The sequence below is a fragment of the Engystomops pustulosus genome, chromosome 10, assembly GCF_040894005.1.
Source record: "Engystomops pustulosus chromosome 10, aEngPut4.maternal, whole genome shotgun sequence".
Taxonomy (NCBI): domain Eukaryota; kingdom Metazoa; phylum Chordata; class Amphibia; order Anura; family Leptodactylidae; genus Engystomops; species Engystomops pustulosus.
In genome coordinates this window covers 38,522,397-38,548,548 of record NC_092420.1, presented here as the reverse complement: position 1 = coordinate 38,548,548, position 26,152 = coordinate 38,522,397, and the positions used below count along the sequence as shown (strand labels likewise).

At 39.3% G+C, this 26,152-nt stretch overlaps 1 protein-coding gene across 3 annotated transcripts in view; it reads right to left on the bottom strand.

Moving 5' to 3' along the window:
* Positions 1 to 26,152, bottom strand: part of KIFAP3 (kinesin associated protein 3) — a 94,406-nt gene that overhangs the window by 59,799 nt on the left and 8,455 nt on the right. For all 3 annotated transcript variants that reach the window (XM_072128711.1, XM_072128712.1, XM_072128713.1), the window contains 7 exons: positions 16,038 to 16,096; positions 15,732 to 15,873; positions 15,028 to 15,127; positions 13,641 to 13,765; positions 11,264 to 11,362; positions 4,971 to 5,149; positions 2,039 to 2,201 (listed from right to left, as the gene is read on the bottom strand). In XM_072128711.1, coding sequence (XP_071984812.1) covers positions 2,039 to 2,201; positions 4,971 to 5,149; positions 11,264 to 11,362; positions 13,641 to 13,765; positions 15,028 to 15,127; positions 15,732 to 15,873; positions 16,038 to 16,096 — 867 coding nt within the window. The remainder of the gene's footprint in view (positions 1 to 2,038; positions 2,202 to 4,970; positions 5,150 to 11,263; positions 11,363 to 13,640; positions 13,766 to 15,027; positions 15,128 to 15,731; positions 15,874 to 16,037; positions 16,097 to 26,152) is intronic.

Below are 26,152 nucleotides of genomic sequence, written 5' to 3'. Positions count from 1 at the left end.
GGGCTGGCTGACTATATACTACAGGGGGCTTGCTGGCTATATACTGGGGGGTTGTGACCAATGCATCCCCCCCCCCCTCGGTTTATACTCGAGTCAATAGTTTTCCCCGTTTTTTTTTTTTTTTTAAATTAGGGGTCTCGGCTTATACTCGGGTCAGCTTATACTCGATTGTATACGGTAGTTGTGTAGATACAATGCTATAAATAAATTAAAATATCTTTTTTCTTATTGTCCTCAGGCAGCAGGATGTGTTTATATCCTAATAATGACAGAAGGGGTCATAATCAGTATCAATAAATAAAATCAATCAAGAAGCCAATCTGTTGCACATTTTTTCTAAAGTGACAGAGGATATTTTGACTTTTGAAAAGTGTTTGGATAATATTGCTAGAGCTAAAAAAAGGCTTAGTTTTCAGTGTTCTGCTTTTTATTTCGGTGCCATTATTACAAGCATTGGTTCCTCGGTCACTTCAAATACATTGGGGGTCATTTACTAAAGGCCCGATTCGCGTTTTACCGACGTGTTACGCGAATATTTCCGATTTGCGCCGATTGTACCTGAATTGCCCCGGGATTGTGGCGCACGCGATCGGATTGTGGCGCATCGGCGCCGGCATGCGCGCGACGGAAATAGGGGGGCGTGGCCGAACGAAAACCCGACGTATTCGGAAAAACCGCCGCATTTAAAAACCGAAAAAGTGTCGCTTGGGGAGCGCTTACCTTCACTTGGTCCGAGGTGGTGAATTCCGGCGCGATGAGATGACTTTAAGCGCAGCAGCGCCACCTGGTGGACGGCGGAAGAACTACATTCATAAATCCCGGCCGGACCCGAATGCAGAGCAGAGAACGCGCCGCTGGATCACGACTGGACCGGGTAAGTAAATGTGCCCCATTGTCTTGTATTTGCAGGTAGTGTGCTACAAAGGAGAAGACAGCAGAACAGACACACCAGAAATTTGTGAGTACCTTCTATGGCATCTGTCAGAAATCCATCTCTGCCAGGATCTCCAGCATTAGTAGTTGTCTGCTATGGGGGTCATCAGTATTATTGGTCTAGTATAGAGTATCCAGTTGTAGGCTTCATTCACATGGCCGTAATCTGGTTGCCTGATTTGCGACCAGATCACTGCTGCCACAGACCTCTACGGCTCCTGGTCAAGGCACAGTGAGCACACGGTGTGTCACCGCTCCACAGCCACTCGTCTGCCTATAGAGAGAGGAGGGGTGAAGAGCGCTCACCCCTCCCATGTCCTCCTTCCTGCCCTGTTCCCGTCCAGGATCCAATCTGGGTGGGCACATGGCCGTGGGAATGCACTCTTTTTCGTCTGCTCTGGGGTTCTCCAGAATTATATTGTCTACTCTAAATATAGTACAGGCAGCCCCCGGGTTACATACAAGATAGGGTCTGTAGGTTTGTTCTTAAGTTGAATTTGTATGTAAGTCGGAAGTGTATATTTTATCATTTAACCCCCAGCCAAAACTTTTTTGGTCTCTGTGACAATTGGGTTTTAAAAATGTTGGGTTGTCATAAGTATCAATATTGACACTAAAGCTTCATTACAGACACATTTGATAACTGCTACAGCTGTTTATTGTAGACTAGGACTAAAGTACAATAAATTAGCAATATCCAGAGGTCCATTTGTAACTAGGGGTCGTATGTAAGTCGAGTGTTCTTAAGTAGGGGACCGTCTGTATCTGGTTTCTGAGGTGACATTTTGTGTTGTACTGTGGGTGTGGGTGCATCTAGGGTGCTGGTTTCTGGTGCAGCCCCTTAAAGTTAAGCAGTATGATAATGTGCGTTGTACACCCCAGACCTAAATCCTTAGAACAGGAACAAAACAGACATTTAAAGAAAATTTCATAATTTTTAGAATTTATTATATATATAGGGAACAATGTCTGTCCATTTTATCATGGCTCTGACTCCACCAAAAAGGTCACCATATCTGACTCCACGACTCCAACTCCATAGCCCTGAACAAAAAAACATTTTAGAACAAAAAGAACAACATAAAATAAAGTCATTAAACTATACCTAGAAGAACAGTAAGCTTGGGCAGAAGTCCAACTTGCACCATCTTGTTTCTAAGTCCAGTGTCAAAAGAGAGGTTCAGAAGGAGTCGTAAAGTAATATTCAGTAAATCTTCATGCTCACATGGCACCATTTTACAAAGTTTTTCAATAATATCCATTTCCGCCTAAAAAATAAACATCAAGAAAACTAATTTTTGGATAGCGGAGCAGAAAATACACAAGATGATCCACTGTCTTATTTGCTGAAGCACATAAATCTTTTTTAAAGAAAATACATACGGCATATTTTTTTTAAACAAGGCTTTTGCTATTGTTTTGTTAAAATAACTGCTAGTAAATCCTTGCAAAAAATAACACACATACTGCCTGCATACCTTTAACAGTTAATACATTGCCAGTGCTGCAGTTCATCTGACCTGTGAAAGGTGCGCTGTTCAAGGGATCTGACCAACAATGGTCTCGTTCACGACCAAAAGCAGACATACTACCTTTGCAGCTGCACACAAGGTTTGAGAAAGTTCTACCTGCCACAATAGGTAATATGCAAATGTTATGCCCAGGATAGGATAAGGAAATCATTGCCTCTTGGCTACCTTGCAAGGCAGCCACTTTAACATCAAGCCTTACTTGTTCAGTGGAGACTTACAGACTACACTGTACTGACCAGATGCAATCACATTGAAAAATCACAACCTACAACTGGGAGTCTGTCCTTATGGAATAGATAACTGGATTTGCTATTATCCTGCATTACGTTGCTAGGCTTTCTGAAAAAGGTCATGCTTGATGTTAATGGGGCTTCCTTACAAGGTAGCCAATAGGCATTGTTTTCCTTATCCTATCCTAAAAAATGTATTTGAATATTTCTCAGAGTACCCCAGTGCAGAATAAATGGCTGTAAGTGGCCACATACCTGCAGAGGCATTTTTAAATGGAAAGTTCTCTGAAAAGAGAGCTCTTATTTCCATGCCACAATAGGTCTCAGAGAAAGGACTGACAGCTGACAAATAAATGTCCTTTCTGGACAAGAAGTTAGATGAGTACACATCTACAAACAATATATCAGTGGATCAATGCCCACACGCAGATCAATGACACAGGCCTGGAGTTCAGTGTGGCAACAACCACCCAACCAAAACACCGTTTCTCTCAAGGACACCTTTAGGGCACTCCAGGAGAAGATTAACAATCTTGGAAACAAATACCAATGTGATTATCTATATTTCCCGCCAAGGCCCTTTTTTTTTGCATTTCCGTTTTTTGCTTCACTTCTTTATTAATCCCTAACTTTTTTAGAACAGAAAAACATATGCAGCAATCAGCATTATATTTTTAGATACTAATACAGTAGACGGGATGTAAGGAAACCTTCTGCAAAGCTTCCATCTGTCCATTAGTCCATAATAGAAAAAGGTTAAGAAAAACCCCTATGTAAGAGTGTGGACCCGTGGGGGAAGGGTGCACCGCCAAAACTTTGCTATGGGGCCCACTCATTCCAATTTACACCACTGTGTAAAGGTTAACACCAGCGATCAGTGCCAGCCCATGAGCCCTCTCCATACACCGCTTGCTGTACACCGAATTACTATCACGCGGGTTTGCAGCAAGAAGTAAATGCACAAATGTTTTTAGTGTGTTAAATATTGTGTAACATTAACACATATTTTTGCAGAAACTTGACAACCCCTTTAAAGAAGTTTACCTTAATTTCTTCATCTGCAGATATTGCAAATGTGCTGAACTTCACCTTATAGCTGTGGAATATGGCATCTTACAAAGGTTCAGTCTGTGGCCAGACCAAAGAGACCAACAAAACCAACAACTCCAACCTTGTCAAGTCATCATAATGTTCTTTCGATCACCACTATATGGAAACATCTGATCAAACAAAATCTCAAGTTCTAACTGCAGTTAACTTCTAACATTTCTGTTCACTTAAACTTTTATGTCATTGTACTAATGTTAGCTGTTCTTTTCCTACTTGAACAACATCCATCTATCTCTACAGAATCCACCATCCACATCAATTCTTTCCTCTATCCTTCACTATTGCACACTTCTCATGTTCTCTATAGTTTATCTAACCATCCTAAAATTAAAGAGACAATGTAACACAAAGGCAATTACATTGTACAAAAGAGAATTTCAAAGAAATTTTCAAAGTCAAACAAAACAAGGCTACTTGTGGAGGGGTACAAGTTACAATCATAAAACGCATATGCTCAAAAGTAGCATCCCATCTTTTGAGAGACGTAAAAGGGTGCAGTTAAGATTAATTACATTAACTTAAATCACAACAAGATGAAATGGGGCCCCAAGAGCAAATCCCTACATGATAAAGTAAAAAGAAAAAAAATAATAAATGTCTGCGAGGCCCTCTTCCACAGCACTATATGACCTAGCCATAAGAGGGTGTGTTCAAAACCAACACAACAACAATCAATAGAGAGATCGACATTCATCAGAAAGGTGTCGAAACTTTCTGAGCACCGTTAATCAGGCATATTGGCGAAAGAACCTAATACTGGTAGCAAGACAGGGAAGAGGGGAAAGGAAGAGCAAAGAAAGCTGTATGAAGGAAAAGAATCGAAAATAGGAGTTCATTGTTGGAAGAGCTTAGAAAAAAGGGGAGTGGGGCAAGACATGATAATATCATATATAGGACTCAAACCCACTATCTGCTTCAACCATTCTGACCAAGTTAATAGAGCTGAGAATATCTTATGTGCCTACACCTGGTCACTTGCTGGACATTTTTATTAAAAAGAGTTGTTGCTGCATTTCCCTCCTTAGGCTTATACTCAAGTCAATAAGTCTTCCCATTTTTTGTGCCAAAATTAGGTGCCTCGGCTTATACTCCAGTCAGCTTATACTGGAGTATACACAGTATTTTACTTTTTTAGAATGAAATATCTTTGTTGCATTTGACTTACCATATCATTCTTGTTTTCTAGGAATATGCTGAGCTTCTTAAGAAAGGATACAACAAGGATAAGGAGCTCACAATTATCTCTGTCTAATGCTTTAACCAACATATGGACAATATTCTTGTTTCTCATCTTCAATTCAGTGCGAGTATCCTCAGCAAGATTAAGCAACAGATAGAGGGCAACTAAAACAATAATGATAATAAATGGCTTAGATATTGTGTAAACAAATTAAAGGTTAGCAAATATGAAATACTGCAAGGTACAGCCTTTCCCTAAAAATACAATAAGTGCTTGTATTTATGTCATCTACAACACTAAAAACAAAATACATAAATTGGTCACAAGAGAAGGACAATCAAGCTCTGTTCAAAGCAGTATAGAATATTGAGATAAGTATATCATTAGTTTTCACAGAAGTAGTTAAAATGAATTGTCATTTTCTTACCTCTATGTGGAATGAAATAATAAAGCCCTAGTATGTTGAAAAGAAATCAGTGTAGTGTAAAATAATTAATTTTTAAAATAAAATCACCATGCACTATACAGAGGGAAAATCCATGGAGCAGTAATATCTTAACCTTACATTATTCTGCACAATATTATATTAGAAATTTTGTTCTGTGGGATGACAGTAATTGCTGAAGTATATCTTCACTTCCAGAGAAAAAATGTCACCTATTTAAATGCTGCATTCTGATGCGATTGTGTTTGCTGTTTCCATGTTTTGCAAAACAAATTTGTTCTGTTAAAAAAGGGGCTGGCTACTTTATAATAAATATCTTTTATTAACCATGTCTCTGCTTGTACAGTGTATGTACCTGGATCTTTGCCTCCTTTAAAAGTTGCAGCCTTTCCCTGTACTTAGCATGCTGCCCTCCACTCTATAGTGGCGCTGCTGGGTTTTCATGTGACATCCCTCTCTATGGGCCTGGCTGTCTTCTGCAGAGCCAAGAAATGAGCATACACAGTGGAGATTTTCCCCCTCTTCACTTCTCACACAGTCCATCCACTACAGCCTTATCATTTACTACCTGGAAGCTGCACCCTGACTGAGCCAAGGAGGAGGGGTCAGTCATCAAGTATAGGGAGGGAGGAACAGAGTAGCGCAGGCTCTACGCACATTAGAAAATTAAGTTGCTTAGTTGCTTTCATTCATTCATTCATTGATTTATGTATTGTATACAAGGAGACAAGTTTGGAACAAATGTATGATGAAAATTTCAATGCCTTGTCATAAAAGTCACCAGATTGCAACACTAGGAAAAAGTGAAAATAGACATAAAACATAACTTTTAATAAATAAAAAGTAAAAAAGTGTACAATGAACAGTACATAAGACCAAGGGTCAATAAAAGCAGCAATCACCTATTCACAATAATGCGAGCAAGTCTATAAAGAGTGAATCTACCCAAACACAGTGCAGTGAAAAAAGGGCAGAACTAGATATGGGCAGAAATGGAAAGAACAAACCACCATATAGGGTGGAGAGATGAGGCACTGCACCTAGAAATCCCTATGGCTGCACTGTCTCTAGCCCCATATCATGACTCCAGCCTGACAAGGACAGTCCCAGGGAGTCCCCATAGATATAAGGGATCCCTTAGTATGCCCTCACAAAAATCTTCACGCGTTTCCAAATCCACTAGGTGGGCCTTTCATCAGGGGAACTAAACAAATAGTCCATGATCCGTGGCATGCAGGTCGCATATAGGTGCAGGACAGTGGTCCATCCACCCACACAGCGGTGTAACATAAGGCGGCATAACATGGCAATGCAGTCATAGGGATTACTAGGTGCAGTGCCTCATCTCTCCTTGGCCTGGGACAACCTATATGGGGGTATGTTCTTTCCATTTCCGCCCATATCTTGTCCTGCCTTTTGAAGACAGGTAAGATCTGCTCCTTTTTCACTGCACTGCACTGTTGTGCATAGGTAATTGCTGCTTTTATTGACCCTTGGTCTTATGTACTGTTCATTGTACATGTTTACTTTTTATTGCCTATTTTCAACTCTTCCTAGTGTTATTTTGTACAAGGTAGTAAAGGTACATGGGCAACCTCACAAACACCTTTAAAACCAATTTTGTAAATACAATAAACATTAGTTTCCTTATTTTCTCATTCTATGGTCGGTATTTATTATAAAAGGTACTACAAAAATTAGTTTATTTTCCTCTATAGAATATCATAAATGTTTGACCTCGATATAGTCCTGAAGACAAGAGACTTAATTTAGCTCAAAATGTATCTTTCTCCATAAGCTTTTTTTCTTTACTATTATAGAAAGGTTAGCAGGGAACACATTAATTATCATCATTTACAGATTAATGATAATATAGACTTAGCAGCTGATTAGATCTTGTTACCAGCAATCTGTATAAAGATAGAAAACACTAATGTCTTCTAAAGACTCAAAAACCCATCTGTGAAAAGAATCCCAATTATTGTTAGTATTGAAGTCATGGTAAAATATACCTACACCGAAGTTAACTCTAAAGTGACCAATGCGTTACACTTGGTAAGAAACTGACCTGTGACACCAATTCCAGTAGGTTCCCGCAGGTCCGATAGATGTATGCAGCGGTGTGTTTTCCTAAGTCCAGGTATGCGTTATGCCAACGCCGGTGTTCCCGATTGTAAACCACGCAATAGCAGATCAGTAGAGAAGCCCCGGCCGGCAGCTTCACTGAATCTGACTGACAAACGGATGTACCGGTGACGTCACCCAAGGTACGGATATTCCAGAGAGACAAAAAGAGTTTCCACTGACACGTTATCAAAAGCAACGGCTTTCTTCCTTAGGGTAGAGTTCCTGACTCTGATGATGGTACTTATATAGATTCTGTAAAATGTGGTACTAGTTCGTTCTTAAAGAATGTTAAATGCGTGTTATTGTGATTATTCGGGCATTTGATCATCTCTATTGTTACTTATTTCAAAAAGTAAGTTTACCTAATGACTCATATTCCTCTATCCTCATTCCTATTGCTGCTCATATTTCGGAGCCTTTTGTTCTGTCAATACTGGAGTGGTCAATCTTCATTTAGAGTTGTTCCTTATTTCTGAAAATAAAACCTATGTAATTATCTTTATTGATTTAAATTAAAATTGTATATACTGATTTCTCTACTTTAAAACTGTACTTTATAAAATAATCTAAATATTGCACGATGTTTTAGATTCTGTGTATGTCAGACATTTTGCTAAACAATCTTTTAAAATATGATAATATTCAATAAAATTAAAAATGAAATAGAAGTATTACTAATCATAAGGCAAATAGTTCAATTTCACTGTTTAAGCTGTTGGGTATTAAAGTATCAAGCTAAAAAATCCAGCAAATTTCTGCCTTAGACATATATTTTATATAGTTACCACCTCTCCAATCTCGTTTCACCTGCTCTATTCCAAATATAATGCTGTCTTTAATTTGACCATCATGTTTCTCCTTGTAATGTCGTGATAGGAGATGGCCCTCATGACGTTTTGCTATATTTCTCAAGTGTTCCTTTATCCTTGTCATGAGTTTTCTTTTTGTGTGACCGATATATCTTTTCCCACATGGGCATTGTATATAGTAAATTAGCACTTTCGTATTGCAACTAATATGTTGTTTAATAAAGCGGGAATTGTTATCGACAAACGTGTGGATTGCAGACCGTGCATTGGCACATCTTACAATGTCTACAGGGATAAAAACCTGGTTCTTTGAGGAAGTTATTAATATTATTGTTGTTGTTATAAAGCTCTCCATGTTTAATTTTCCTCCTGTTCTGTATAGTAGGTGCAATCAAGTTCCCCAAATTTTGTGATTTTCTCAACACAAATTTCGAATTTTTGTCATGTGACAATATGCTCCAATGTTTCTCAATAATACGTTTAAAGACATAATGGTCCTTAGAGAATTGTGTGATTATTGGGATCTTTGTGAAGTCATTATAAATATCAAGATAATTTTTTAAGATCATTTACTTGAAAGAAATAGATCCCTAGATCAGATTTTATTTTACGAATGGAGTCCATTTCATATGCCTTCTGGATGAGTTTGCTTTCCAAATTATCAGCTTCTCTTAGAAAGTCATTTAGTTCTGTACAGTTTCTTCGGTGCCGTAAGAATTGACTCTTAGGAATATTATTCAACCACATAGGTAAGTGGCACTTACCTATGTGGCACTTACCTATGTGGTTGAATAATATTCCTAAGAGTCAATTCTTACGGCACCGAAGAAACTGTACAGAACTAAATAACGTTCTAAGAGAAGCTGATAATTTGGAAAGCAAACTCATCCAGAAGAGATATGAAATGGACTTCATTCGTAAAATAAAATCTGAAATAGCCAGTACTTCTAGGGATCTATTGTTTTCAATTAATGAGAAAAATAAAATAAAAACGATCTTGATATTCATAATGACATCACAAAGATCCCAATAATCACACAATTCTCTAAGGACCATTATGTCTTTAAACATATCATTGAGAAACATTGGCGCATATTGTCACATGAGAAAAATCCGAAATTTGTGTTGAGAAAATCACAAAATTTGGGGAACTTGATTGCACCTACTACACAGAACAGGAGGAAAATTAACATGGAGAGCATAACAACAGCAACAATAATATTAATAACTTCCTCAAACAACCAGGTTTTTATCCCTGTAGACATTGTAAGACGTGCAGGAGTACCAATGCACGGTCTGCAATCCACACGTTTGGCGATAACAATTTCCGCATAATTAAACAACATATTAGTTGCAATACGAAAGGGGCAATTTACTGTATGCAATGCCCATTTATTTTAAGAAATAAGGAACAACAGTAAATGAAGACTGACCACTCCAGTATTGACAGAACAATAGGGTCCGAAATATGCGCAGCAATAGGAATAAGGATAGAGGACTTGAGTCATTAGGCAAACTTACTTTTTGAAATAAGTAACAATAGAGATGATCAAATGCCCAAATAATCACAACAACACGCATTTTAACATTCTTTAATGACGAACTAGTACCACATTTTACGGAATCTATATAAGTACCATCATCAGAGTCAGGAACTCTACCCTGCGGAAGAAAGCCGTTGCCTTTGACAACGTGTCAGTGGAAACTCTTTTTTGTCTCTCTGGACTATCCGTACCTTGGGTGACGTCACCGGTCCATCCGTTTGTCAGTCAGATTCAGTGAAGCTGCCGGCCGGGGCTTCTCTACTGATCTGCTATTGCGTGGTTTACAACAGGGAACACCAGCGTTCGCATAACACGAACCTGGACTTACGAAAACACACCGCTGCAAACATCTATCAGACCTGCGGGAACCTACTGGAATTGGTGTCACAGGTCAGTGTCTTACCAAGTGTAACGCATTGGTCACTTTAGAGTTAACTTCGGTATAGGAAGTTCAGTTCTCTTTTAATAACACACGCACATACATTTATTTTAGCCAGCGCAGGTATATTTCCCTTTCTTTTTTGGTACTAGTAGCGGTGGAGAGGCACACCCCTGATACCAGCGACGGCATTTGTCCCAATCATACCCCCATCGTGCGCCTGTGTGATTTTTATTTTCATATTTTAGACTAGTTTAAAGGGAGTTTACATACTCCATTAAGCATTCAAAAAGAAGAGAAATCCGAAAGAGTGGTGGATAAAGTGAGGTAGCCCGCAGGTGACCCATGATTACCTATTGGTGATCCCAATAGGTTGGAAATTACATGAAAAAGGCTAAACAGTGCGCCTATAATGGTAGCGGCCACACACTGTCATGTAACCCGGATGATGACATCCAGTAGACTCAAGGCACCACTTTCACAAAAGCAGAATTATTTATTGATTCATAAGAGGATGACATGTTTCGAGGGGGAACTTCCCTCTTTATGAGATCCTATATAGTCCCAACCTCTTTATGAGATCCTATATAGTCCCAACAGACCGATCTCCTGCTTATATGAAGGGGAGGATAGTGATGCAGTTAGGAAAAGCTGAGGACATGACTTTGATGCACCAACTACCTCATTAAAAAATGGATTAAAATGTGAATTTATTAGAAATGACATAATGGACAGAAATACTAAAGGTATTTTTACCATTATTCATGACATATTGCCAGCAGACTAAAATACTTAGGTAGGTTGTAGAGTCTTTTTAAATACAATCTTACCATTTGGAACCAAGCATGCCAAAGAAAAATGTGTAAACACACAAAATGTAAATAAAATCTTGACATGAAAGCCAAAAGGAGATATATTAAAAAAATCTAATGCTGATCAAAATTGTTCACCAGATACAATGCAGTCGTACGTACCCCTTAAAAGCTGTTCCTGTTTGACAAGAAGCCCCTGGTATTTTTTATATGTTTTCTCATATTCTTTTTTTAAGGATGTAGTTTCTGGATCATCATCAAGTATTCATCTTAGTTAAGAAATATAAAATTTGTGACACTAACATCAAGTTTACAAAAATAAATGCAGTTCACACCAGACCTGTAGTTATGGCACAATTAAAATTACCGTAGTCTTCTATGTTTAGAATTTGCCATTTTATTTATCTTATGAAGCCTTCTCAAAATTTCCAGCTCATAGGACAAACGTAAAAACATTTTCTAGAGTAGCGCTATTATAGGCTGACTGCAAAAAAAAAAAATTTAAAAAAAGAGCCTGTGTACAAGAGGATCATAGCAGTGGTACAAAGCTACTGGGTATTTTCCTCCAGGGGTAGTATAAGGGACATTTTCTGATGAAAAAACACACAGACGGACATTTAATAAATCTAGAACACCAATAAATAGATCTAATTCTAATTAGACAAATTTGTCACATGAAAATTGTTATTTAGTTCAATCTAGCCAAAAACGATCTAAAAATGAACTAAATATCACCTACGCTCCTATTTATCGTGATCCCAGCAGTGGTGTTCTTTAATCTTGACACAACGGGATTGCCTGGAAAAACAGACTTATAATTGAGTAGGCCAGAGCGCGGGGACAAAATACACTGTGCTCTAGGTTGCTAATTATACCCACACCTCCCTCTCCCAGCATGGTGACGTCACGCTGGAGACGTGAATAATTAGCAGCCTGGAGGGCCGGACAGCTTGTACCTGCGCTCCGGCCTGCTAATTAAGTCTACTTTGACATATGTCACGATAATTGGTAATAACTGCGGAACACTTTAAATAACATATCCGGGTGATTTTAAGATTGTTTCCTCGAGATACATTGTACTACATGTTATTTGTAAAATTTAAGTGAGAAGTTTTAAGTTTCATTCTGGAAAAAAATTTCAATTTGGCAACATTTCGGAAAAATTCTTCATTTTCAAAGTTTAAAATGTTCTGCTTTCCAGGCAGGTAGTTAAACTACTCAAAGAGCTTGAAAGTTAACATTTGCGATATGTCTACTTCATTTTGGAATGATATTTTATGCATCCTCTCATTTTTCTTGGATGTTATGAGGCTTAGAACTTTAGGTGCGATTTTTCTCATTTTCAGGAATATTGCTAAAACTCACATTTTGAGGGACAATTCTGCTTTCAAGTGACTTTAAGAAGCCTAAATAATAGTAAAACCCATAAATTACCCCACTATAAAAACTACACCCCTCAACGTTTGTAAAACAACTTCTAGTTAACCTGTGGGTTAAATCAAAATGAAAGTGCAATTTAGAAACTTTTGAATTTTTTGGGAAAATACATTCATTTAAGTCAAAAATTACTCTTTTCTAATGATCTGCGGGGGACACAATTACACGCCTGTGTTTGTATCAGTTTTTTCCACGTACGTACCCTATCCGTTTTTTTTCACATATGCAAAAAAAAGTGATGGGTTTCTTATCTTCTTCTTACCCAGCCCTCTTGGTTGCCTAGGAACATTTGAAAAAAAACCTGTCTGCATACGGATGTCATGCATGTGCTGTCCATTATTTTTGCCGTTCATTAATTTTTTCAACGAACATGTGACATAGGAAACAATGGGGCAGATTTATCAAGTGCCTGAAAGTCAGAATATTTCTATTCATGAGCATTGGTAAAATGAAAGCTGAGCTGTGATTGGTTTCTAGCTGAGCTAGAAACATTCTGACTTTCAGACACTTGATAAATTGGCCCCATTGGGTTTGTTTGCCATCCGCAAAAATGCCTATCTAGCGTATTGACATAAAAACGCCTGTCTAAATGACTATTTTATATTAACATTGCCAGGAATCTTTTCAATTCATGTACTACACTCATAAAGCACTAAATCTTTTCCTCTCAAATCACGCTGTTGATCGCATGTGTTTCAATGGAAATGCATAAGTGATTAGGCTGAGCCCCACCCACAAACATTTGTATTGCATTTCTAAACATAATGTAAACCCCCCCCATGTGACCGCACCCTAAACATTCAGATAATACTTTTTTTCTTTTCTTGAAAGTATCATATCAATATTGTGATACTTTTCTGGGTATCGTATCGCACTCGAAATTCTGATATCTGATATCGGCGGGCTGTGATGATACAGCCTCGCACCGGCACCAGCAGGACCCAACGTCCCTTCTTCTGATGCGCCAACATATAAAAGTGGCGCGCCAGAAGAAGTTCCCTTAATGGCCAAGGTAAAAACATGATAAGGCGGTCATTAAAGAGTTAAATTAATCTGCTCCAGTATGTCAACGTAAAAAAAAAAAAAAATTGTGAAAGGATATTTGCCTTCTTCTTCTTGGCCAGTTCTTCTTGCCATAATTCATGGCGTTTCAATTCATGGTCAATGATGTTCATACAAAGTGCTCCAATTTTATAATGTGTTATTAACCCATGAAATTGAGAAAAACTATAAAAATACAATGAAATCAGTTTTAGTTAAAGATGTATTCAATTCTGACACACACTTACCCAGACATGTACATTAAAGCTTGCTCTCCTAAATAAACAGCATGTAAATTACCCATATTTTATAATCCTGTATCTTAAATCACATTTTTTTTATTTTTTGCATGCTCATGTGAATTTGTGAATATTTTTATTTTCATCCTTTATGAACATTTTTTTAAAATAAGTTTTGCAATTTGTTCTTTTTCATCTATGAATTATATTCTATAAGAGGTGTGTTTTACCTATTCAGGTTTTTATATGAAATTCCCATATTATTTTTCAAATTGTAAATTTTTACTAGAGTATTTTAGTTTTTTTCTTTTTCACAGAAAAAAGGCATACAATACATTGCATACAATATACGGATGTGCAAAGTTCAGATATTTCGGGAGGGCATGCAGTTATGTTCCAGGTTACATGCCCTATGAGCGCAAAAAGGAATCCCGTGGCTCCCATACCTTATAGAAAGCATCTAATGTTTAGTTAAGGGAGGCAGTCATTTGTTCCAAAGAATGAATTCCCTTAAATCGGGTAAGTAGATCCGGGGTGCTGTCTGTTTCCAAGGCCTCGCTATAAAAACTTTTAGCTGCTGTACAAAGACTTAAAACAGTTTAGTGCAGAATAGATTACCTGCCAAAGCCCTTACCATATCCCAAAAAGGAGCTACAAGGGTCCATAAAATACGGTACAATGTACCTACATCAGCTAGACACCTCCAACAAGAAGATGATATTGCGGGATTTAAAGGGGTTTTCCCAGGAAAAAGGTTAGGCCCTATCCACAGGATAGGTATCGCTCTGTGCACCATTGCCGTCTATGGGGGAGCTGGCGTCTTAGCTTGCAGCCGTACATACGTCCCCCATATGGTCGTGTCAATGCAGCCTTATTCTATACTTGACTCAATGGAAATTTGTGCATCACCCATCACAGATTAGAGCTCTTTTTGAAGAATAAGAGTTATGTAATTGTTTATCAGTAAAAAAGAGATTTGTAATCATGAAAATGGAAATAAAGACCAATTCTAAAAAAAAAAAAAAAAGAATAAATACAGAAACTGGGGGATACAAGTGTTTGTTGCAGTCAGCCATCATTTGCTATTTTTTCCCGTAGAATAACCCATCTGAAAGCTGCATGGTTCCGTAACATTATCAAATATTTGAGCTCTATTTACACAAATAATATCATTCACAAGAATTGTTACATTGAACGAATAAGTCTCACCTTGAGAAGCAGAAAAATATATAAATGATATTTGTAGCAAGCTCAACACTTTGCTTCCAGTCTTCCCTCAATACACGAGCCAAGGCTCCTAATGCAGTTTCTTAACAGAGAAATAAAGACATTATTATATACTGTCAATCCAATATCTCTTATAATGATTTATTAAAATGCATCTCAGTGAATTATTAAAATGTGACATTATATCCTGATAATGAATAGAAATAGTTCATTGATAACCAAGCTTCTTACTGTCTGTAAAGAGTTCATTGAGTGAACCGTAACACAATGTACTTATGAGACTATATGTGTAACCAGGTGGGGAGGGGGGGTTGTTGGAAGGGAGGGGGTGGGGGGATATTGTTTTAATGTATGTAAAACTTGAAAATGTTTAATAAAAATTTGATTTAAAAAAAAATGCATCTCAGTTATCAACCAACTTTGCATAACTTAATATCTCAGAGTGTTATGGGAGGTGTACTCCTCTTTTTGAATAATTTTCCAGTCTACAGTCCACGTCCATAAATATGCAGTCCATATTGAGATGGTGAGAGGAGACTCTTCTACTTGATGTCTACATAGAACTTAAATTTAATCGGAAACATTATTGAGTGTCTGATAAAGGTCATGTTATAACGTTTATTTTACTTTTGATATCTGCAAAGTTTGTTAAAAAGTCAAAGAGCCAATTTAACAAAAATACTTGCCATTAAGCAATAACTCCTCCAAATTATCTGGGTTTCTTGCAAGTTGAAGAATTAGCGCAGAGCCACGGACCTTATCAGGAATATCTTCATAAAGCAACTCAATGTATTCATCCATGTCATTAATATTAGCAATTTCATCAATCTGAAAATCGGAATGTTTTATTAAGAATGGTTAAAACTGCATGTGCCTTAAACCAGATTTAGTACATACATTCTTGTTTTACACAATGAACTAAGCAAGTACTCCAGTATAATGTAATGAAGTAAAAAAATATTTATCAGCAAAGGGCAACTGGAAAGTCCTACCTCCATTCCCTCAAATGGTGGTGGATCCTTAGGTTTGTTATTCTTCTTTTCCTTTTTTTCTGCAAAAGGAAATAAATGACCATTAGTTCTTCTAATGTTCATCCTTATCAGAAAAAAAACTTCTGAAATGGAGAAACACCTCGGCTCATAGCACCATCACCAGTTTCCATAATGGCAACTAAATACTGATACATATGGAAATGTACAATGAAAATGTAATCTTAAACAGATCCATAGACCAAGTCGTCAAAAAGTTATGGGTGTGAGAATTTAGTATGACAACAAAACTATACAAATTTGGTGTCTCCGAGATCATAGTGACCTATGGAATAAAAGGGATGTATTATCTGGACTGCACTGCCAGAGCCATGAAAACTTGCAAAAAAAAAGGTGCAACTGCAGTTTTTCCACAGCTTTTTGAAAAAATTTCCCATATTCCAGTAGATTCCACACAATATAAAAAATAGTGCCACTAGTAAGTTGTCTTGGAAAAAACAAGCCCTTATATATCTCTGTAAATGGGAAAATAGAGAGCCCTGGCTTTTGGAATTGGGGAAGTGAAAAATTGAAATGCAAGCACTGAAAATGACCTGGTCTGGAAGGGGTTAAATAAAAAATAGAGCTTTCTCTTAAAGGAGTTTCTGGGAATGTCAGCATCTGAAAACATAATAAAGTGCCCAATAGGAAGTGGATTTGTAGGTTCATTTGAAGCTGGTAGCTTTAACAAGAGTGTGCAAGTTAAGAACGTGCATAACAAAACAAATTTAATAGTGCGATGCACTTTGTATTATATCTTAGTCTGAACATTACATTTTACATTTAAGTATTCATTTTATTTGCATAGTCTTGATTCTATCCACATTCAGGATGACTATGTGTCAGTTTATAGATTTTTTTTCCCCTTAAAACATCAGTGTAAAGAAAAGTTGATGCATCATCACTCTCGAGGCTGAATGATATTGAACAGGAAATGAAACACTGGCTTATATTCAGCTGGCCTAAACTTGTAAGACATGAAAAGCCTCTGAACTATGAATGGCTTAAGCAACAATTACTATAGTTTAGCTGTATCGGGAGCACACAAACCTTGGAATGTACTTGCAGGATATAAATATAATTAAGTAAATTGTGCACATAACAGAAAATATTTGCATCTCAATTGTTTCACAGATGGTTTCAACTAAAGGGATAATAATAAAATACATATTTTAAAAACCACCCTCATCCTCTTCTATTAATTATTTGTCTGGGTTTTTTAGTTTTTCCATAAATGCATCAGAGAAATTTTACAAACAACCTATAAGCAGAAAACACCATTAAAGAGAATCTGTCATCAGAAGTTTGCTTAATAAATCACTGGCAGTATGTTGTCAAGCAACTGAGCAGCTTTTTAAATTATGTTTCTTTCATGGCCTGGTGGTGTGACATTATCCAGAAAATCTACTTTTAAGTGAGATGTAAATTGGTTTTATGATGTCAAGGATGCAGAGAGTTTAAAGAGGACCTGTCACCCATAATTTCGGCAGTAGGAGCTGCTTACTAAAGTAAGCAGCTCCTAGTGCTTAAACAAACGCCGCAGTGTTAGAGTGAAAGCGTTACCGGAAACCTCTGGGTCCAGATATACAACATCCACAACGTCCCCCAGATCCAGTCAGGAACTTACTTCCTCATAGAAGCCAATCAGATTAGTCTGACAGGACCGATCTCTCATAAACCCATGCTGATACTGGGTTATAAAGTTATGTACAGTGAGATACTTCAGGATAACATCTCTAGCAAACCCCTCAAATATTTTCTCCACAACAGAAGTTAGACTCACAGGTCTGTAGTTTCCAGGATCGCTTTTTGATCCTTTTTTATATATTGGTACCACATTTGCTATGCACCAGTCTTGTGGAACATTACCAGTCTTTAGGGAATCTTCAAATACTAAAAATAACGGTCTGTATATCATGATACATAGTTCATGCAGAACCCGGGGTGTATGCCATCTGGCCCCGGTGATTGAACTATCTTAGAGGTTGTGAGGCGGCGCCGTACCTCTTCCTGGCTGAAACTGTTGATATTCAAAAGAGGGTTTACATCATTCCTCATTAGGTCTTCCACCATCATCTTCCTGGGTAAAGACAGTTGAGAAGGCGACATTCAGTAGATTGGCCCTTTCCTCATCTCCTTCCACCATGACCCCCATGTTACTCCTCAGAGAGCCCACACTCTACGTTTTTAGTTTCTTATCATTTATATACTTGAAAAATAATTTGGAATTATTTTTGCTCTCCCTGCCAATATTTCTCTCAGTCTCTATTTTTGTGGCATTTATCTGCTTTTTACAAGATTTCTTTTTCTCTATATAATCCTGTAATGCCTCACAGCTACCGTAGTGTTTTAGCACCTTAAACGCCTAATCTTTCTCACTTATTGCTCTCCTTACAAGATTAGTTAGCCACATTGGCTTTTTCATGTTCCTCTCATGCTTTTTCCCCATATGGTATGTGGTTAGTGTATTGTAAACTCAAGATCGGCAACGGCATTAAAGAAATGTAGAGGTTCTTTCACTGCAATTCAATGCTTCTGCATACTGCTGACTATGGTACAATATTCATATGTACATAGTTAGATGTCTGGCCATGTTCAGACGTTGCTCTTGAATTGAAAGGGGAGGGGGTCTTTTGGACAATAATATGAAAGCTGTAAGAACACAGCCCAGAGGGAAATGTTGCAAATGTTGTTTTTTTGTCAATTTCAATGCATTTGAAACTTTTTTCCATGTTCCCAGTACGTTACATGAGCTATTAAATATTGATGCTAGAAAGTACAATTTGTTACCCAGAAAACAAGCCCTCATACGTCTCTCTGTATAATGAAAAAAAAAATTAAAAACTCAAAAAGCAAAAAGTAAAAAGAGTATTGGTGGGAAGGAGCTCATGGAATGCTTTAGAACAGTGGTGGCGAACCTATGGCACGGGTGAGGTGGCACTCTGAGCCATTTCTGTGGGCACTCAGACCATCGCCCCTTTACAGAGTTCACCAAATAGGACCAAATCTTCCTGCAGTCCAAGGCAACTTAAGCGACACTTCTTTGGAATAGTGGGAAAAGTGAGAAGATGTTGTCATAACTGCATTATCTTTAAAGGTCATCCTGCTGAACCCTCCATTCTTTCTCTACGGAGAGACTCTGGAGAGAAGCTACAACAAGAGTCTGATTTGCCCTCCTTCTTTCAACTGTATTGGAGGCCTCAAGGGCCCGAAGATGTGGAAGAATAGGTAGCAATAAGTTACTGCTTAAAATGACATGTTGGCACTCCACTGTAAATAAGTGAATTTTGGTGGTAGTTTGGGCCTTAGAACATAGCTGCCAATGACAGATTTAGCATCTTTCAAAACATCATCCTTGTATTCCAATAGCTAGGATGTAGCACTGAATGTTATGGTACGTCTCATCCTTTTCTAGTCTATGGTCCATAAGTCCGTCCATTTACCTCTTTAAAAACTTACTTGTAGATCCATCTACTCATCTATACTTGCCCATACCTTGGCCCATACTCAAGATGGCGAAGTGGTGCACATCCCTCCAGCGCATGCGCTCATCTTGGCGGTGGCCCTGGACTTCCGGTTCACGATGACGCGCACACTATGTGCGTTGTGCGTCTTCCGGAACCCGGTACCGCCTCCTGATGGGTGCGTGTCGACCGCGGCAATGCACCAATACATACACTTGCCGTCCACCTGCTCATCAGGTATGATACAATTTTACTGGTTCCAACAAGACATCTGACCTATATATGCTGGGCATCTACCACACCACTGCTGTGGCGGTGGTTGTGAATCATTGGCTCACAATTTTGGTATTATGCAACACCCATTTAAAGACTGGTGACCATCTCTTGGTGACTCTTGTTCTTGTGGATTTTATTATATGCTTTTAATGGTTTATTTTTGATGGCCATACTTAATGATAATAAAGCTTGTGTAATGTTTTCATTATTAAGTGGTAATGAGTATTACTTATTGATGGGGAATATTTTGGTCCTATACACCTCTATTGGTATTATATGTTTTGGATTGGTAATAGGAGCAGTTTACCTAGTATTGGGTTTTCTTTTTTTGGTATTTATTGTTTGTTTTGATTGTAGATCACCCAACTAACACTATGGATTTCTGGAGTAGGGAATCGAATTGGCTATCTATGGTGACTCAGATTTTTAATTGCGACTCTGTGAGCTCGATGTCTGGGAGAGATGAAACTAGGGAAGGATCTGCCAAGAAACGTGTGAAAACGTTGTGGAATAAAGACGCATTAGAACAATATTTGGCCAAGGATTTGGTACCTAGAGGTTTGAGGGTGCAGGTATATCCCTCTTTCTCTTTAGATGATGAGATTACTAAAAAAAGAAGGGAAGAAGCATGCACCTTTATTGAAATATTGATTGGTATTGAAAAAAAAAAAATTGGAAACTATAGAGCAACCTATGGTGCCTTTACAGGAAAAGATTAAAACACTACTATCTGGTGATAATTTGAATAAATTCGAACAAGATTTAAATTCCGACTATTTAAAATGGGAAAAGGATATCCAATCGGTCAAAACGAAGAAATTTCAAAAGGATATGTTGGACTTTCAGAAACATCGTGTTTATCGCTGGCAACGAATGAATCTCACACGTTCCGTCAGGAGATCCGACTCCACAACATCGATTGACACCTTGGCTTTGGACTCCTCATGCTCTGGAGCAGAGGGTATCTCAGAATATCGTGGGCCTAATCATAATGTGAGAGGCACTCCAATGAAACGGAAATACAACAATCAGCAGGACCCCAACAGTGGCAAATTGAAGGTAATTAATCTTTCTCAAATTGTTTTTACATCGGAACAATTGTCTCTACTTTCTCTGGGCTTGAATTTCAGCCCAGTGGCCACTTTTGATGATTTCACAGCCATTAAGGATGTGTATTTACTGTGGAAAAAGCATTTCTGTAAAAGCGATGATTCCTGTTCTATCACAGCCCCGGAAGACCTGGAAACACTTTAGAATCAAATATTAGAATCACTTCTACAGGAACAAGAACAACATGGGGTGAGTGACCAAATGAAATTTCCTGCAGAGATTAGACCAAGATCTACCACGTTTCCCCCCTGGTCAATTAGCCCAGAGGTCGAAATGTTTGTAAAAAATGTCGGTGGCAGAATTACGTAAGCTGCCACAACACCGTAAATTTGATAATCTAACCAGGTGACAAAGACAGGCCCTACAAGAACTACGCAACATGAAGCAGGTGGTTTTCAAACCCGCCGATAAAGGGGGTAATGTGGTGGTATGGCCGACATAGATGTATGAAGCTGAGGCTTTCAGGCAATTAGGACAACAGGATTGTTACAAACAATTGACAGAAAACCCCACAGAAACTTTCAGCAAGGAGTTGGCATATATATTGGACACGACTCTGGAGAACCATATTACACCACCACAAATTAGAAAAGGGTTGGAGGTGGACTTTCCTATCATACCAACCCTATACTTTCTCCCGAAAGTACATAAGGACGCCAAAGTACCCCCTGTTCGCCTGATAGTATCGGGTTGTGGCAGCTTATGTGAACCTGTCGGTTCATAGATTTCTACCTACGGCCATGTGTAGAAGAATTACCCTACATCCGTGATTCCACTGACGTTTTGAAACGTTTAGAGGATGTTGTGATGGAACCGGACATGTTTTTAGTGTCTTTTGATGTGGAGGGACTATACACCTGTATCATCCATGATCTGGGCATCAAATCGGTGAAATTTTTTCTAGGGATCCGTGACCTAGATGAGGACTTTGTTAAATTTCTCCTCATATTGATGAGATTTATTCTGGATCATAATTATTTTCTGTTCAAGGAGAGATTTTACATGCAGGCCACTTGTGCCCCCTCGTATGCAAATCTCATCCTTGGTTACTGGGAAAGGAATGAGGTCCAGGAAGCCATGGACAGGGCATCAGGACAGGTCATTTCCTGGGTGCGATTTATCGACGATGTCCTGTTCATATGGCAGGGATCGAAGGAGTGCTTGGACCAATTTTTGGATGACCTGAACTCCAATAATTTAAATATCAGGCTGACTAGCAACATTTGGAGTTCTTGGACATTCAAATTGATGCAAGATGCAATGGTCAATTGAGCACATCCATTTATCGTAAGGAAACCTCAGTTAATGAATTATTGCATGCCAGCTCCTTCCATCCAGCTCATACAATACGTTCCATGCCTACAGGCCAGTTCTTGAGAGCGAGACGAATCTGTGATACCCAATCCAACTTTGAAGATGAACCGATGAATCTTAAGACCCGCTTTAAACAAAGAGGCTACCGTGACTCGGATATACAGAAAGGATATTTACGGGCCAAATCATCGGATCGAAGATCCCTACTCACCCAACAACCAAGATGTTCAAAAGAGAATAAGGTAAGGATTATCACAGCTTATAACTCCCAATGGAGAGAAATTAATATGATTTTTGAGCGCTTCTGGACCATACTCCAATCTGATCCAGAAATTAAAAAGCATATTACAAACACACCACAGGTGGTCTCAAAACGGGCAGATACCATCGGCAATATGTTGGTGAGGAGCCACTATGCACCCCCGAAATCTAAAAATTATATTTTTGGATCAAAAGGCCCTGATTGGGGATCTTTTCCCTGTGGACACTGTAAAGTATGCCCTCAGATTGTAAAAACTAAGACATTGCAGGACTCTGAGGGCCGACGTGATTTTAATATTGTGCATTTCATAAATTGCAGTTCCACGGGTGTAATTTACATCGCTTGCTGTCCCTGTGGATTGAAGTACGTGGGCATGACTACACGAGAACTAAGGGTTCGTATCCAGGAACACATGAAAGACATAAGAGCAGCAGCTAAACTCCTTCCCACGGATCACAAACAAATAATGTAGTTGAAACCGATTCCCAAACACTTCTTGGAAAGCCATGACTGCAGGTGGCGTGATCTGCGGGTGTATGGTGTTAAAGATATTACACTGGACTCAGACGCCATCTTACGTACTGTCGGACATTTTAAAGACTCAGCATTCATTTCATATAACTTTGTGTAGTGATAACTAAGTTTGGGTGTTTCCCTCTGCAAACAAAGGCTTAGTGCTCACTAGCACCACCTAGAGGAAGGTATCCAGGCGAGCACCTGGGAAGTTTCAGTATTTGCATGTAGCCAATAGTATTAGACTCCTTTGTGTGCTTACATCCAATAGTGTTACATTTCCTGGGTGAGAACACCCAATTATAGTTGTTGCTTTCCTACTTACACGCCTTATGTAAAGTGCCTTATGGTTTTCTATAAATGTGTCAGTCCCACAATAAAGTAGCAGTCTTGTTGCTAACTTCCAGGAAGGACAGGTCTTGTCTTTTCATTCAAGTTAGTCACATTCCAGCGCTGGACACAGACTCATTTAATTTGAAAGTCACCTTACAATGATTAGGGGTTTGAGCCCCAGATATAAATCTATAAGAATGGCATAGACAAAATCAATCTGGGTGGACGTGGCGGAAACGCCTTCAAGAAATTGGAGAGGATCGAACTTAAATGCATTGTCAAACTGGCTACGACATCCCCCCAAGGATTAAATGAAAAACTCTCTTTCTCCCCATATATATAACTCCAGCTCCTAGTCGCTAATTTTAAGCAATGTCTTTATTGGTTTGTCTTTATATCAATTTTTAAGTGGTTTGTTGCTCGGGTTTACCTTGTGGTACTTTTGAGGTGGACGTGAGGTCATCAGTTGAGGGAGGTCCAATTACAAGTGATGGCTACTCCATTTTACCTTTTCTGGCTTGAACAATTTCTAGATGGACATATACCAGTGGTGGCGAACCTATGGCACGGGTGCCAGAGGTGGCACTCAGAGCCCTCTCTATGGGCACCCTTGCCATCAACCAAGGGCAGTGTTCGTCAGACAGGACTTAAGGCCTCTTGCAGCCCAGGACCCTAGAAGGAAGCTACAATGATAATCCAAACTTTTTCTCCTTCTTTCTACTGTATTGGCGTCCTCAGATGCCTATACAATTCCAACCTGCGAAAGAGCAGGGAGTAATAAGTTACTGCTTAAATTGTCGCCTTGGCACTTTGCGAAAAATACATGGTTTTTGGTTGTAGTTTGGGCACTAAGTGTCTAAAAGGTTTGCCATCACTGACATATACTATGGCTGGTCCATATATGATTTATATTGCTTCATTATGATCTGTACGCGCATGGCTTCCTATCTTGGGGTGCAACAAATTCTCTATATATATAACTATATATATTTCATGGTGCACTTATGCACTTTATTATCGTATATCTTCTGTCATCCTTTGGGCTTATTATATAGGAGTAAGCACTAGCACATATTGCATATGAGCACTTTGAGCCTTTTTTTGCATCTCCATATATTTTTAATAAGGCCCCTCACGGACAATGTTATTTATATTATCCAGTGGTAACTATTAGAAAGTTATTCCTGTATTCCAATAGCTAGGATGTAGCACTGAAAGTCCGTTCATTTAACTCTTTAAAAACTTACGTGTAGATCCATCTACTCATCTATACTTGCCCATACCTTGGCCCATACTCAAGATGGCGAAGTGGTGTGCATCGCTCCGGCGCATGCGCTCATCTTGGCGGCGGCCCCAGACTTCCGGTTCACGATGACGCGCACACTGGGGCACATTTACTAAGGGTCCGCAGCCGCGAATCCGTCGGGTTTTTCCCAAATATTTCCGCTTTGCGCTGTATTTCACGGCATTGTGGCGCACGCGATCGATTTTTGGCGCAACCGCGCCGACTTTCACGCGACAGAAATCGGGGGCGTGGCCGCCGGCCACCCCAAAGGATTCGGTAAAAACGCGGAATTTAAAAAGCCATTTGTGTCGCAAGATCAAGCACTCACATACACCAGAAAAAAGCAGGTGAACTCCGGCGGACCTCGGCGCAGCAGCGACACCTGGTGAATATCGGCGCACAGACCTTAGTGAATCACGGCAGAACCCGAATCAGCACCGGAGAACCCGCCTCTGGATCGCGACTGGACCAGGTAAATAAATGTGCCCCACTGTGTGCGTTGTGCGTCTTCCGGAACCCGGTACCGCCTCCTGATGGGTGCGTGCCGACCGCGGCGATGCGCCAATACATACACTTGCCGTCCACCTGCTCATCAGGTATGATACAATTTTACTGGTTCCAACAAGACATCTGACCTGTAACACTTATATATGCTGGGCATCTACCACACCACACCACTGTGGCGGTGGTCGTGATTCATTGGCTCACAATTTTGGTATTATGCAACACCCGGGTGGGTAATATGCTTGGTTACAACCAAAATTGGATATACGGTGATGATATTGATATTTGTGCATTTGATAATGCTTGTTACGCAATGGAAGACTGGTGACCATCGCCACACTCTTGTTCCTGTGGATTTTATTATATGCTTTTAATGGTTTATTTTTGATGGCCATACTTAACCCCTAGGCGCACCAGGACGTTATAGAACGTCCCCGGGGCTAGATGCTTAGCGCACGGGGACGTTCTATAACGTCCTGCTTCTGGCACCGGCTCACGAACGGAGCCAGTACCAGAAGCAGCGGCTGTCAGCTGTCTAGTACAGCTGACAGCCTGCGCTAACACCCGCGATCGGAGCCGGCTCCGATCGCGGGTGTTAACCCCTTACACGCCGCGGTCAAACATGACCGCGGCGTGTAAGGGTGTTTGCGTTGTGGATCGGATCCCCCGTGCCGCTTACCGGGGGATCCGATCCACTTCTGGGCAGCTCCGAGGACTGGCATGTGCCCCGGAGCTGCCTGGTCTCCATGGCAGCCAGACCCCTTCCGGGTCTGGCTGTAAACTGTCTGAGCATGCGCAAGCTTGCTCAGACAGTTTACACTGCTCTACAATAAAATAGTATTGTAGAGCAGTGTATTGAACTTAAACCAGTGATCAGAGCATCACTGGTTTAAGTTCAAGTATGTATAAGTAAAAATATGCAAAAACACTTAACACTACACATTATAATAAATAAAAAATAAATACATAAAAATATAAGCCCCTAAAATGTCACTTTCCCATAAAAACACTTAATAAA